The 16,363-nt window shown below is 40.7% G+C and overlaps 2 protein-coding genes across 2 annotated transcripts in view; both read right to left on the bottom strand.

Moving 5' to 3' along the window:
* The window catches only part of chat.L (choline O-acetyltransferase L homeolog), a 65,086-nt gene extending 64,534 nt beyond the window's left edge, over window positions 1-552 (bottom strand). Inside the window, exon 1 of the mRNA XM_018225547.2 lies at window positions 255-552. The gene's annotated coding sequence lies outside the window, so the exon portion shown is untranslated. The remainder of the gene's footprint in view (window positions 1-254) is intronic.
* A 1,952-nt stretch (window positions 553-2,504) lies between these two features.
* slc18a3.L (solute carrier family 18 (vesicular acetylcholine transporter), member 3 L homeolog) lies at window positions 2,505-5,116 on the bottom strand. Its single transcript, XM_018225546.2, has 2 exons — window positions 4,820-5,116; window positions 2,505-4,339 (listed from the first exon to the last, which is right to left on the bottom strand). The coding sequence occupies exon 2, from the start codon at window positions 4,225-4,227 to the stop codon at window positions 2,635-2,637; it is 1,593 nt and encodes a 530-aa protein (XP_018081035.1). The 5' UTR covers window positions 4,228-4,339; window positions 4,820-5,116; the 3' UTR covers window positions 2,505-2,634.
* Window positions 5,117-16,363: the final 11,247 nt, after the last annotated feature.

Raw genomic sequence — 16,363 nt, 5'->3', positions numbered from 1 at the left:
TGAAAGCTAGGTTCCAGTCCCTTAGACAAGAAAAACATGCATTAGATATTTCTAATCTTAGGTATTTTTCTTTCAGCTGATTAAAATCTAAATGCATTATAATTCTATAAACATTACTTCTGTAATGTAGAACTGCACGGTTTCTCATTTCAGATGCCAAAGTATTGCCATTATTTAATTTTAAGGCTCCAGAGCAGACAGACTATTGCAATCATATACCTATCTGATTTTAAATCATTAGTAAGATTATTTACCTGTTTTACTTCATAAGGTGGGGCTTCAGACTGTATTCTCATAAGTTCCCAGTGGCACAAAGATCAGAGAATCCTGTTGAAAAACGCTGCTGGCGACTCTGCCGCTGTCCATGGTACCATTTCCACTCTCAGTCCTGGGAGGGAATATCTTGCGGGTGTTTAGATACACTAGCAACTGAACAGATCTGCCCCCACGAACCTCTTCATCCCCACCTTCAGTCATGTTGTGGATAACTCCTCCCTCCCATTCCCATTTGTGCAGCTTTTAATAATTAGTGACAAAACCAACTTCACCAGGTTACCTCCCTCATTCTGCAACTTTCTTTCCGAGACTCGATACACTTTGAGTGATATTGTGCGATTGTATGCATGCTTCTGCCGATCCACCATGATCGATCAAAAGCCAACGAGTATACCACACGGAATGGCAACTGCTTGCCGTATTGACAGGCACAAATGCGCAACTCTCTACCCTCGCATGAATGGATGACCTAAGTAACCAGTTTTCGTACTATATTGGGAGTTTTATATTGACGAATGGAGAAACAGAGAACAAAAGAAACCCAATTAAAACATCCACATCATAACCAAAGCATGCATGCAAAATATCTGCAAAGGCTGCATTCTTATACGTGGCTTGTATTTCCTACTGCCCTTATTGGTTTGTGCGACGAATAATGTAATTACTGCACACAACCTATAGGAGATGTAATGAACTGGCCAAGTATCTGTTTCCCCTTTCTCGCCTTCCCTTCATTTGTCCCTATTTCTGAGCGCATTCATCTGTCTATATGTCTATTCACTCACTTAACTACATCATTAGAAATCTTATACAGACTCTGCAGCGACATGAAGGATACTTCAAAGGGGCATTTGCTATCACAATCAATCTCCTTGAAAACTCCTGATATTCTTGGTTGTGGAACACTTGCGTTGAGTTATAGTTGCCCCTAAATATTGATCAGTTGTTGCAAGATTTAATTAACATTTGTCCCACTCCCTGGATATGATTAACGACGTTTCTAAAATAAGCTTTTATACTACCTGAGGGATATTAATCCCAAACATTTTAATTTATAAGAGATTTACACACAAAAAAAACATGTATGAAAAATAAAGAGATGGGTTTTTAACCACATGCAGAGGATAATTCAATGAATGTTTCGGATTTGACAAAATACTAGTTGCCTTATGTATTATGCCACGAACAGGTGTGCAGAAAAGCTCTCGATAACCTGACACAGTTATGTGATTGGTGGACTGACAGGATGGCAGTAACAAGGACATAATGTGATTGATGTATCGCTTCTGCTTTCTTTGCTACTCACCATCACCCTGGGAAGCTTGATGGACACTCTGTAATTTATGAATATGGATGGAAAGCCGGGATTCTCCGAAGTAATCAGGCATATGGATACTGGATTTAAAAAACGGGCATGGGAGCTACATACAACCTTTTATTATACTAATTTCAATAATTCGTTTGTACACAGTTCCTCATTTTTTCCTAAACACACCAGTTTTTTTGGGAGAGTACGGCTGAGAAACGAAAGTGTGACACCAAAATTGTGTACCAAAATATTCTGTTTGAACGTTAATTAAACAATAATTCCCCACATAACTTGTTGCGTTGTAACATCTAGGAACAGTGCTGGCAGGTTCTTTCCTTGGTGTATAGCGGGTTGTTTAGTACATAAAGAAGAAAGAACTGGTGCAGGAGGCGCATCTGTCAGGTGCATCTGTCAGGCCACATAGCGTGTACATATGTATGTATGTTCTGCTTGGTTCTCTCTAAACACAATCACTTCATGTACAATGTGTGTGCACCCAGATTCCTCCAGTTCCCGAACAAATACTTTTGAGACTGTTCTTGAAAGTTTCAAGATAAACACACCAGAATTCTCTTTTGTGTAACTGTTTATTTGTTCGGATTGTATTGAATAGCACGCAGTGTTAACAGCATGTGGGATTTTATAGAATAACAGTAATCAGTACAGGGAATGTGTCCTGCAAATCAAATGGCACAGAACGTTTTAGTATTTATTAATTCAATGTCACAAAATATAGGTATATACAATATTAAGTTTATTTCCCTGAATATGCAAGATTAATAATCCCATTTGTATAATATATTTATATATTTAACTTTGTACAGATATACAGTATTTCACACTTGGGTGTCTGGGAAAAAAACATTTTCACAATACTGCGCTTAGCCTTTAAAACAAACCTGGGTTTTCCACATTCCATTGTCTATTAATTTGATCTGTCAGCAAACAAATCATAAAAAAAGGTCGACAGAAAACATCCTGACATCACAACAACTGAACAATTGATAATTAATGTATTGTATAAACATACGGAAATTGGATCATTGGATTTAACTGTACTCATAATCAGATGAGTCCTCTTCAGACCCGTAGTTACCTTTACGCGGATCATGATAATTGTCCATGATACTTTCATTCACCCCATCATTTGGATTTCTTTTGTGCGACTTGGCTTTTCGTTCCTCCATTTTAATAGTGTCGTACAAGCCCTTAGGGCCTTCATCCAACAATATGTTCCTCTCTGAGTGAGAGGGTTTCATCTGACACACATTTCTGAGGAACAGAAGAGCCGGTGCATACAGAACATTGACTAGACCCATACCGAGGTTAAGTTGTGTGAAACCCGTAGTATGAACAATTTGACTAGCAACTACAGGTCCCATGGCATATGCCACACAGTATGATATATCAGCTATGGCATAAACACTTCCATAAACTGATACATGCCGAATATCTACCAGTAAGGCAAGGGTTGGCAATAGGGCAGTGTCTACTAGGGCTATGCCAAAGCAGATCCCACACAAGGGCACAATTAGCTCCCAGAAGTTTTTACATGCTGGTACAGTACAAGAACTTGCACCTATGATAACCATTCCTATAGCCCCATAAAACCACTGGTAGTGAGGATAACTGGCAGCAAGCTTTACAGTTATATAGACACCAAGGACGTGAGGGAAGAAGGCTGGTAACCAAGTCAAACCCATTTGCCACTCAGATGCATCCATTGTTGTTTTCATCCAATTTGCTATGGTGGGCTCAAGGAATGCCAAAGGAATATTACACGTGGTAAGAGCCCCTGCCACCACAGCAATGTAAGGATCTATCATCAGTCTGTGGATGGGTGTGCCAACTGGCATATTTGCTCTAGTCCTATTAGTAAAGGGTTTGATGACTAATAATAGCAGCACGCCATTTATAAGAGCAATACCAGCCAGAACTAGAAAAGGCATTCGCTTGCCTACGAACTGGTACAATATGCCCCCAAAAGGGGGCGCCACCAAGCTACCGAATGAGATAAATGCCAATGCTATGCCTAGGGCTTTGCTCCTTTCAGCCTCCTCTGTGTATTTATCGGCTATCATGGCAATTCCAGAAGTGTCTGCAAACGCAGATCCCACTCCTTGGAGGCTTCTAGCTACAAACAAGGTGGCATAGTTTTCACCAAACGCAAATATGACTGTCGAGAAAAACAAAACAATCAGTCCAATAAGAAGGGGAATGTCATATCCAACCCTGTCTATAAAAGTTCCACTTAGTGGGTTGATTAGTAGTTGCAGGATTGCTTTAGAAGCAAACAGGACTCCAATCTTCATATCTTCATTTTCTGCTGGGTATTGGGGTCTAATTACAGAAGACTTATTATACCTATACTGACTACTGGAATTAATGCCTTTGGCATGATGTTCACTGACCGATCTCAAGTTTTGAATAAAGTCTGGGATAATGGGAACTATGACCATGTATAACATGTTATCAAGGAAAAGAGCCACACACACAATGAACAATATAAGCCGTCTCTGGTGGTGTGGTTCCTTTATTGCTGTGCCAATCTGCTTAGTTCTGTCACCCATGGCACTGGATAGTTTTTCCATCGCAGACTTTGCCACCCCTTGGGTCTCCTCGGGAGCCATGATACCTTCCATTGGTATCTAACAGCAATGCACAGAAAACGAAGCTGCGATGAAAGCTCTTCTACAGTTCAAGGGTCAGAAAAACCTATGAGGTCCTCGACGATCTTGCAGTAACAGGTCCCCCCTTTAGCAAAAGAAAACGTGTTATTGAAACCACATAAAGGTTATGCTGTTGAAACAAGTCTATAAAATGGCCCTTCCTTGTCATTTCTTTACATGAGACATGTTTTATTCGCCCCAGATGACCCCAAAATAGTAAAATAACAGGACTAACCAAAGCAACTGCTCCCTGCACCTATAGGGTGTAGCAGTAGACTTAAGTTTACAGAAAATCAAATTCCCTTCAATAAAGCAGCCACATCCCAAAGCCATGAATTATACATTGCACTATTAGCAGGTCAGTAAAAGGACTCGAAGATTACCACTGCTGATCAGTAAGAAAGTAATTTTACTGCCTGCACGGTTCATTTACTAAGCTCTGGGTACCAGAATTTTAACGGGTAGAATTCCGTTCTGCGCCACCAAATCTACCAGCCCACCCCCTTCAGCCTTTGATTTGCGCCCTCTCAACATTTTGATGAGGGGACAGGAATAAATCACTTACTTCGCTTTTGGGGCTTGAAAATCAAATCCAGTTGGCATGGATCATCCTCACAAGTGGTGCCCAGCTGCTTAGCAGAGAAGCACTGCCTTCCACAAACTAGGGAATTTCCTAATTAATAACAGCAGCACCAGCAGCCTAAGCGCTTCTTGTAAGATTCGTATCGCTTTGAGACTGAACCATGGGAGAGGTCTCCTTATCATCCGAGCTTCCATCCATCCCCTTGTGATGCCATTGGCACAGATTGACTTGCATGCTTCTTGTCTCCTCTACTTTCTTTCCACCAAAGGGAGTGACGCACTGTTGGCACTGGCCCCCAAGTGAATCGTTAGGGAGCGGCGTCTCCTTATGCTAATTTAACACATGGAGGAACCTTAACCAATTGCCGGTGAGCGAACCTCCCCTCTCACTTGGTGGCTCTGGTAACATCACAGATAGGAGCGGGACTCCCTCATTTCGGAGACTATCGCTGCTGAAGAGACTGGTCATAGCATCCTTCCTGCGCCTTCATTAATTTTATACCGATGTTTCTGTCTCTTCCGTTGCACCTTCTTTAGTTATATCTGTTACATATCTACATTTTTAGTTATATCTGTTACAAATCTACCTTCTTTCCATTATATAGATAATATCTATATATCCCTTTTCTACAGTATCACACATTTTGTTCATGCTACGGGTTATAAATAGAACCGCTTTGGCTCTCTGAACCCAAGCAATGCACTTTGGTACCAAAACCAAAAAGTTGCTCTGTCTTGGGCGTGGAGAGAACTAGGAATTAGGGATGTAGCGAACCGCCGCCGATGTGTTCTCGAACGCCGTTCGCGAACACCGGCATAATTTGCGAACTGTTCGCGAACTGTTCGCGAACTTCGATCATCCGAAAATCGTTCGATTCGAACGATCGAAGGATTTTAATCGTTCGATCGAACGATTTTCGTTCGAATCGAACGAAAATCGTTCGATTTTAGCGATCGAATGGTCGAATGGGCGACCGATTTTGACGCGAACGCCTATTGGCGAACGTCGCGCGACGTTCGCGAACTTGCGGCGGACGCGAACAGTCGAAGTTCGCGCGAACTAGTTCGCCGGCGAACAGTTCGCTACATCCCTACTAGGAATCTCCTGATAAAGGTAAAAAAAAACTAATTGTAGGAGACTGTCGACGTATTCAGGGTTCTGTCATCCCAGAGCCAATGGCTTTGAAGGTAAAACCAGTGTAATGAGGCTTTGTGAAATGTTCTTTTAATATGAAGTATAATACAGCACTCTGATAAAAATATATTCTGCCAGCAGTTGCATGGCGTTCAGGGTGAGGCGTAGCAGTGCCTGAACAGGGACACTCCTGCTTCCAGCATCCACCAATTTACCTGTCTTGAAGCTATAGTTCAGTAGAAGGTGGAGACTCAGACATTATATACCTTGATGAAGGTCCTTTTATTATAACAGCGATCCATTTTGAAGGAGACCAGGCATCATTATTTATCTTTTATTTATTTTCCTGCATTCCATTCCATATAAATATGAGTGGTATTTGTCCCTCTAAATAGGGGAAACTAGTGTGAACATAACTGAAATAATGTTTGAACTGTGGAACTGTCCGCCATACGGTGGTTTGGGAATCAGCCGCTAATGTTAGCTAGGATGAGAGCTGGCATGAATGCCTCTTTGCGCTTCTTTGTATTACTGGATAAGGGTAAAATTAGGGCTAATACTAGGCTTAGTCAGATGAAGTAGAAGAAGCAGATGTGTGGGCTCTAAGCACTAGTGATATGACAAAAATTTGACCTGCACTGCACCCAGTGGAGGATTAATGAGATATGAGGCTCCTAGACTGCACTTTCCACAGCCCCCCCCCCCACTTCTAGGCTACTCCTACTCCAAAATGTTTAGAAATATACAACAATAAATCAGAGTCACAGGTGCATCTGGAGAAACAAGGTACCTATGATCTAGCTTTTCTCAATTATTATTTGTATTTTCTTTACTATTTATTTGCGCTGCTGGGCATGGGTTTGGACAGGTACCTGCTGAGAAAAGATTAGGCAGCCAGACAAGGCGAAGCGCATGTGCATGCATGACATCACTGGCACTCGCTGAACCCAATGCCTTTTAGAGAGCTCAGACGCACACCACGCACGCATGTGCCTTGTCTGGCTGCCTAATTTTCTCCCAGCAGGTACCCAAACCTAGGAGTGTAGATAAAAATACATTTCTGAAAGAAAACAAAATAGTAATTGGCATAGCTAGATGGGCTAGAGTGAGCCTATTCCAGGGCCTGAACTAGTGGTAGGCAGAAGAGGCACCTGCCTAGGGCACAACGATGTGGGGGCGCTGGGCAGGTGCCTGTTAAAGGGTCTTCTGCCTACTACTTGTCCAGATTAGCTCCTCTCTTGCCTCCCTCATGTCACTCACCTCTTCCTACCTCTCTCCCATTGATGCTCACCGATACCTCCCCTTCATTGCCCTTCCCCTCCGTTATGGCTCATTCACTTTTGCACTCGCACACTTTGGGTTAGCCGACCGGGTTGCTTATTCTGGCCTATTCATTTAACCCTGCCTGCACCGACCCTAAATCACCCTCTCCCATCCTTCACCTAACCTGCACCTGGCCTGCACCTCTATTTATAGGGTAGTCTATTCATTAATCCACCCCTGCCTGCACACAAGCCTAAAACACCTATTCCTAACCTGCACCCACCCAAACCAAACCTGGTCTGCACCTCCTGTGCCCGACCCAGCAATACCTGATGTCAAAATGTGTGGAAGTAGTCCCAACCCCCCCCCCCAACCCACTTTTGTCAGACCACCTGCACAGCACTACTGGGCACATGCCTGTTCTGCCTGCATTCTCCTAGGTTTGGCCTTTATTTATAAGTAGATGGAGGGGGCTATGGTGGGCAAGTCTTGGAGAAAGTGGGGTTGAATGTAGTGCATGAGTGAGGAGGTGGGGGATGGATTTGAGGCAATCAGAGATGAGGGCTTGCCTTGGGCACCAGCCCCTAAAGACCTTGGTAAACTGGGTAAAATTAGGGGTAAACCCTTATTTGCTGTTCTACTTGTTGAACTATTGTAAATGATGTTTCTGTATCTGCCTTGTGATATAAGGGTTTCTCAGGCCCAGTGCTGGTCCTCAATGGGGGGGGGGGCTTGATAAAAAAAATCTATTTTGCAGGTATTCATCCTCTTTGCCAGTTCATTTTATGAAAATAAACACCCCATGCTGAAACAGTAAACTCAGATTTAGTTGTTTAATGTGACATTGCAATATGGAAATATGAAAGTATGCAGTTTGCCACATTTTAATTCTTTTGGTGCCAACGTTTGCAGCAATAACTGCTTTAAAGGGGTAGTTGCCTTTCAATTAATTTATAGTATGATGTAGACAGTGACACTCTGTGATCACCTTTAATTGCCATTTTTTTTATTTTATGAATGTATTGACTTTTTGTGAAGCAGCTCTTCAGTTTGGAATTTCAATAGCTATTTGGTTGATAGGGTCCAACACACCCTAGCAACTAGTCACTGAATGACACAACAACAGTATATTGTCTTGCATTCCAGCCTTGCATGAGTTAGTATGTTTATGCCAAATTTCTCCTCGTTCTCTGGTTTCCTTACTCAGTCCAAAACCATCTAAATTATCCAAAATCTTGACCAGATGGTTTAGATCCAAGGGTACTAAATAAGCATAGCTCTGAGACTGCCAACCCTTGGTAAGGATTTGAGGATTTTTGTGGATAACAAGCTGTGTAACTATAGGCATTGTTATTAGCAGCTACTAAAGCAAATAAAGTGTCATGCACAAAAGTCATTAACTGTGTGGGGGATGAAAACATAATTTTGCCTCTTTATAGGTCCATGTAAGGACACACCTTGAGTATGGAGTGCAGTTTTGGGCCCTAGTCCTTAAGAAGGATATCAATGAACTGGAGAAAGTGCAGAGCCACGCAACTAGACTGATAAATGGAAGAATATACATATGACACTATTTGCTTTTTATCCTGTTGTAAGTATATGGTATTCATATGGGAATCACATCTTTTTCAGGAGGAGTGGAGGAGTGTGTTTGTATGTAAAGCCTGAATTAAAGCCATGCGCTAAAGAAATACCAATAGCTGGCACTGGTGAGGGTGTAGAATCACTCTGGGTAGAGATTTTGACTGGGCAAAAGGTAACAAAAAGAATTATCATTGGTGTATGCTATAAACCACCTCGTATAAGTGTCGACAGCTGGGTCAAGTTGTTGCTATAGGTGACTTCAATTATCCAGACATTGACTGGGGTAATGGGGTTGCTAAGACATAAAAAGCTAGTAGGTTTGTAAATATGCTGAATGACAACTTTTTATTCCAGCTCGTTGAAGAACCTACTAGGAATAACTCTCTTTTGGACCTTGTAATAACTAACAATACTGAACTCATCTCTAACATTTGTGTGGCTGAGCATTTAGGGAATAGTGATCATAACATGGTCTCCTTTGAGATTCTGTTGCAGAAGCAATTCTATAAGGGAGTAACTAAAACACTAAATTTCAGACGTGCAAACTTTGACAGTATAAGGGCATCTCTGCAACATATTAAGTGGGAAATGCTTTTCACAGGGTTAAACACAGAACAAAAATGGGAAGTCTTTAAAATGCTGCTTAATAAATATACTTGAATAAGTAAATATACTTAAATATACTTGTCAGTATATTCCACTTGTAAGCAAGGAACGTTGTTGCAAAGCAAAACCTTTTTGGTTCAATAGAAGCGTTGGTGTTGAGGTGGGTAAGAAAAGACGTGCTTTTAAGGCTTTCAAGTTAGCTGGTACAGCCGAAACATTTATAAGGTACAATGAGGCCAATAAATCATGCAAAGAAGCTATAAGGCAAGCTAAAATTGATATAGAAAAAGATATTGCAGCAGTAAAAAAAATCCAAAATTATTTTTTAAATGTGTTAATAGTAAAAAAATGAAGCAGGAAGGGGTGGGACCTTTAGTTTCAGAGGGGGGTCAGCTGGTTGATGAAAACAAAATAAAAGAGCAGATTCTGAATTCATATTTTTCATCTGTCTACACAAATGAGGAACCAGTAAGTGAAGGTTTCCTTCTCAATAGTACCAATTTTAGTAATACAACTAATGATGCAGGGTTCACACATGAAGAAATTCAAAAGAGACTAGAACATGTTAAGATTAACAAAGGTCCGGGGCCAGATGGTATTCATCCCAAGGTACTTAGCGAGCTTAGCTCTGCGATTGCCAAACTTAATTTTTCAGGATTCATTGAGATCTGGCATAGTGCCGAGAGACTGGCGAATTGCTAATGTGGTGCCTCTATTCAAAAAAGGATCCCGTTCTCAGCCTCAAAACTATAGGCCAGTTAGTCTGACGTCAGTGGTAGGAAAGCTTTTCGAAGGGTTAATGAAGGATAAGATACTGGACTTCATAGCAAATCATAATACTATGAGTTTGTGCCAGCATGGTTTTATGCATAATAGATCTTGCCAGACTAACTTAATTTCGTTTTATGAGAAGGTAAGTAGAGACCTCGATTCTGGGATGGCAGGGGATGTGATTTACTTAGACTTTGCTAAAGCATTTGATACAGTGCCACACAAAAGGTTACTGGTTAAATTAAGGAATGCTGGCCTGGAACATAGTATTTGTACCTGAATAGAGAACTGGCTAAAAGATAGACTACAAAGAGTGATGGTAAATGGAACATTTTCTAATTGGACCAGTGTTGTTAGTGGAGTACCACAGGGCTCTGTACTAGGTCCCTTGCTTTTCAACTTGTTTATTAATGACCTGGAGATGGGCGTTGAAAGTACGGTTTCTATTTTTACAGATGATACTAAATTGTGCAGAACTATAGGTTCCATGCAGGATGCTGCCACTTTGCAGAGTGATTTGTCTAAATTGGAAAACTGGGCAGCAAACTGGAAAATGAGGTTCAATGTTGATAAATGCAAGGTTATGCACTTTGGCAAAAATAATATAAATGCAAGTTATACACTAAATGGCAGTGTGTTGGGAGTTTCCTTAAATGAGAAGGATCTAGGGGTCTTTGACTTTGTAGATAACACGTTTTCTAATTCTCTGCAGTGTCATTCTGTGGCTACTAAAGCAAATAAAGTTCTGTCTTGCATAAAAAAGGGCATTAACGCAAGGGATGAAAACATAATTATGCCTCTTTATAGGTCCCTGGTAAGGCTTCATCTCGAGTATGCAGTGCAGTTTTGGACTCCAGTCCTTAAGAGGGATATAAATGAGCTGGAGAGAGTGCAGAGACGTGCAACTAAATTGGTTAGAGGGATGGAAGACTTAAATTATGAGGGTAGACTGTCAAGGTTGGGGTTGTTTTCTCTGGAAAAAAGGCGCTTGCAAGGGGACATGATTACACTTTACAAGTACATTAGAGGACATTATAGACAAATAGCAGGGGACCTTTTTACCCATAAAGTGGATCACCGTACCAGATGCCACCCCTTTAGACTAGAAAAAAAGAACTTTCATTTGAAGCAACGTAGGGGGTTCTTCACAGTCAGGACAGTGAGGTTGTGGAATGCATTGCCGGGTGATGTTGTGATGGCTGATTCAGTTAATGCCTTTAAGAATGGCTTGGATGATTTTTTGGACAGACATAATATCAAAGGCTATTGTGATACTAAGCTCTATAGTTAGTATAGGTATATAGAATTTAATTAAAGATAGGAGGGGTGTGTGTATGGATGCTGGGTTTTCATTTGGAGGGGTTGAACTTGATGGACTGTCTTTTTTCAACCCAATTTAACTATGTAACTATTTAACTATTTAGCTATCTAGTTTATATATATCAAAGGTCCAATGGTTATACCAGCTCCAAACTAGCTAATATTGTTTGCCCAAAATGTTACTTAATGCGAGAACAGAAATGTTTTCCACACAGAATTTGTGTATAATAGTATAATAATACTATGTGTATAATTATAGTATAATAATTTGTGTTAATAGTATAAGAGCAATTTCCACATAATTTGTATCACATCATTTCTCCTTGAAATGTTTTCTTTACGGAAAGCTACTGCTTCTACATATTCATGTGTTATTGAAGCATCAATAGTCGGTGACACCAAAATCTTTTGCCATTTTTATCTAATTTGCTATTATTTTCAGTGTATTCTTTTTCTCATGTGGGTTTTTAACTATATTGATGTTTGCTTTATTGTCTGGATCCTGGTTAAACATGTAACCGCAATTATAGACTTCCATCAGATTTATAATCATGACAAAGTTTAATGTGGCATATGCAGGGGTATGTCTTTTTAGTCAACCTTGTGTTTATTATACCTATTGTTATATGTAACAATTGTTGCAGGTCTGGCTGTCTCAACAGATTGGAGCAGATTTATTAAGGTTCAAATTTTGAATTTTTTTGTGTCACTCACAAATTCAAATTTAAAAGGACCAACTTGAATGTAAATTTGAATGTGAGATTTATAGCACCTCGATCACAGCAACAGTTCTAATTCGAATATTCGCCACCTAAAACCTGCTGGGTTCATTTACAAGTCAAAGGCAGAGGTCTGTTGAACCATTTGAATATCTTAATTGACTTCCTGACATTCAAGTTTTTTTTTCAGAGGAAAACTTGATTAGAATTTGATTCGAATACTGCAGACAGAAGCTGACTGACAGAAGCCTATTAAGTGGGTAATGTAATAAATGCTTTTAAGTTAGCTACTTGAAACCCATAGCAACCAATCACCAGGTAGCATTTACTGGTCAGCTGAATTGCGCATGGGATAATTTGTCGGCAAAGTTAAAAATTTGCTACAGCAGCCAACAGATCCAGTGTCGGACTGGGCCGGCGGGACACCGGGAAAAAACCCGGTGGGCCCCGGGCTCTTGTGGGCCCCGCCGGCCCAGATCCGCTACTTAATTTGGCTGCGCGACCCCACTTTGTCGGGGGTCGCGGTAGAAAAGAGGATCTGCGCATGCGCACAAAGGTATTGCTGCGCGTGCGCACAAATGCGGCGCCGCGCGCATGCGCACTGCATTCGATGAAGCACGCCGGAGCAGCAGCGGGGGCCGGAGCGGGGCCCTGGGGCAATAGCCCCGGTGGGCCCAAAGCCCCCCAGTCCGACCCTGAACAGATCTCCCTGGAATTTCCTTCCCTTCCTAATCTTATAAGTTAGCATTGCAATATCACACTTTCATAAATTTCTTTTTAGTTTGCACATACAGTATGTGCAGTGTATATAATCGTTCTCACAGGAAGTGTTGTGCTAATGTATGTGGAAATTTTCAGTAACTAATCAATAATTGCAAAAGACAAAAACAGGGGACAGCTGCACCGACATTACTAATTAACCACTGTGAAGGGTTGACATTATATGTTCTCTTTAATTCATTATACATTTAACTTACCTCTTCTGAATTTTTAATCCCATTAAAAATCTTTGAGTCATTTGCATCCTTCCCTTGAGATTCACTGAAAATGAATATAAGAAACCAAAACAGGAAACACTGCCAATCCTTGAGGTTATTTACTACTTACCTGCTTAGGCCATTGAATACGACACTCTGTGGTTCTTCTTTTAAGGAGAAGAATGCAACAATCACTGGGGACAATGTTCCCTCTAAGCTGTGTGCTTGTGAAAATCGTCAGAAAAACAGGCATAGAGGACAATTTTGATAGCGATAGAGTCTGCTGTTAGCACAGTTTCATGCCCTATCACCAGGCGTATTTTCGCTCTGGCGAACGATCATTACGCCGCAAATTCACTAAAGTGTGAATTTTACCTCTTTCGTCAGAGTTTCCTCCTTAATCTTATGTCAGTGAAATCATATCCTGTACGCTGAAAAGGCATAAAAGTTCTATAAAAAATGCTGGCATTTTTTCATATTGTAAAACTTCAGTGCTTTCAAAAGTCCTTACTATTAAAGATTTTTGTGTTAACATTTTTTCCCAACCATTTGAGGGGCATGCCACATTTGTTTTATGGTGTGCTCATGCCTAGGGCATTAGAGAATCTCTTTTGTCTTTAAACTGCTTCCATGGACATTTGTAATAATAAGTGGCCACTTCAACTATTTGCACCAACATCTCTAATAAAGACATTGACCTATATGTACCCGCCCTATTCAAATTGACCTAAGCATAAGTGTACTAACAAAGTTTCGCTAAGCAGAAATGAATGCTAGCAAAATTTTGCTATGAAATGCTCGCGCTGATGAATTAACACTAGCAAAACGTTGTCATTGTTCGGCTACAGAGATGCAACTTCGCATTTTAGTAAATTAGTGTAGTGGTAACAAATTTATGCCTGGAGAAGTGGCCCAAAGTGTCGGATCCCGAATCCTAATGAATTGTGAATAGTGAATATGCCCGAATGAATTTTGAGCAAAAAACATTTATTTTGACCTGCGCACACAGGTTTTAGAAATGCGTACAAAAGATTTTTTTTGCACACATAGCTGAGAAGTAATTAGAGGTAACATTGCCGTGGGGTGCCAAAAGTTAGGCACCCCCCAGTGATTGTATGTGAATTACCTGATACCCCGGGCCAGTGTTCCTATCAGCAGAAAACTGCACTGGCCCAGAGTTCTTCCAGTGAGCACCACAGTGCAATCCTCTTCCTGCTTTCTTTGCACGGGTGCACATGCACAATTGAATGAAAAGCTGAACAAAAAAGTGGTACTCTGTGGTACTCCGTAAGAAGAACCCCAGACTGGAGCAGTTTTCTGCTAACTGAAGCATCAGCCCAGAGTATCAATTCACAATCACTTGGGGTGACTAACGTTTGGCATCGACCAAATTAACTTGTCTTTCTTTCTCCTTTGACCAAAACTTTAGTCATTGTAATATGATCAACATAAACTTTGACAAACGGTTTCCATTTTCCCAGTTTTCTAAAAAACAAAACCTTTTTTCCATATCTGGTTAAAATTATCTTTTTTATGATAGTTAATAATCATGCAAGTGGTACTGTAAATTCAATTTATTCCCATGCAATACAAGATTTAATAGATTTAACAAGACAGGGTGCAAAGAACAGGTGCAATGTGCCATATTTTTTCACTCCATCATGAAGGGCTGCTTTGATTAATGCACCACTGCCTGCATTTGGCAGCGTTGTATCATGAAGCACAGAAAGGGAGAGGCAATTACCATCTCCTCTCCATCCTCATACATGCTCTCCTTTGTGCTTTTGCACTTCTGCCTTACCTAATGTTGTGGTTGTGGAGTATTTTGCCATTATTAAAGCAATAAGATGATTAAGAAAGAATGCAGGATTTTCTTGGCTTGAGCTCAGCTCACGTGATGTTGAATCAGCATTGCCCTCACTCGATGAAAAGAAGAAAAAGGGGAGTTAAGATGTGGGAAACACAGAAAGCTTTATAGCCTAGACAGACTGCAGAATTGCTGCTTCTATAGCAAATAGGAATTTTTTAAATGCATTTCTAGACCCTGTCAGTTGGCTGTTTCAGTGTTATCCAAAAATGTGCATTTTACTTTGCAAAGCACAAATATTAATTTACAGGCAAATTTATTTTTTTTCAAAAAGTTTAATGCTTGTCTGGTTTTAGGTTCCAAACTTTTTATTGTGTGAAAAAACAGGATCATGGGTAAAAAAAGTGTAAAATTAAATTGATGCCTGAAAAGTGCACAATCTTTACTGTTTTTCTCCTTTGTTGCCCAACACCTAACTAATCTAAATTGGCTTCATGAAGTTATATATAGGTGTATCAGTCATAGGGGCAGATATACCATACAAGTGGGTCCCATTTACTAATTGTGGGGAATAGCTGAAAGCAGCGGGTAGGGCTCAGGTAAAACAGTTCTTACAGAGGAGACAGGAGGCTTAGGTTTGCAACAAAAATGAAACAGGCTCCTGCCTGAGGTTTTATTGTTCAAACCGGACAACTTAAACAGGCACAAGTTCCGTGCTATAACAGTCAATAATAAGGAAAACCTCACCGGTTTCCAGTGTTACAGTACACAGGAAAGTTCCTTGCGGCGGTAACAAACAGTCGCTCTTTTGAGTTGCAGTCAAATACACAGTTTGTTCAAAATCACTTCACAGCGCGTGTTCAGAGGTACTCTCTGACTCCCAGTACAACACACTCCCACTCCCCGCCAGGCTCCCTTAAACAGCCCCACCTGTGGACTAATTGGGCAGCATACTGAACTATCCTTGCTCCAGGGTCCTAGCCTGTCTTACCCTGGAGATTTAAAGGAGCCAATACCTCAAGCTGGGTGCTATATACCTCCCATCATATACAGGCAGCCTATTGGGACATAGCTCTTTGTCACATAATGTTATTATGTATTAATGCCAATTCATACTAATGTAACTTTCTTTTTAACTGAACCATTACCCCCAACCAGCAAACGTGTTCAATTAGTTAAACACTTTTATGTCAGAAAAATGTTCCTGAATGTCAGCAAACTGATCAAATGTATGAAGCCACTGGTATTGCCTGTGGATTACCCAGCTCAATGTTTTGTAAATCTGCCCTCTAGTATCCTTTCATGCTTTCATAAATGTACTCCTTTATTTTTATTCTTGTTAGCT

The sequence above is a fragment of the Xenopus laevis genome, chromosome 7L (assembly GCF_017654675.1).
Source record: "Xenopus laevis strain J_2021 chromosome 7L, Xenopus_laevis_v10.1, whole genome shotgun sequence".
Classification (NCBI taxonomy): Eukaryota; Metazoa; Chordata; class Amphibia; order Anura; family Pipidae; genus Xenopus; species Xenopus laevis.
This window is presented reverse-complemented; position numbering and strand designations above follow the sequence as displayed.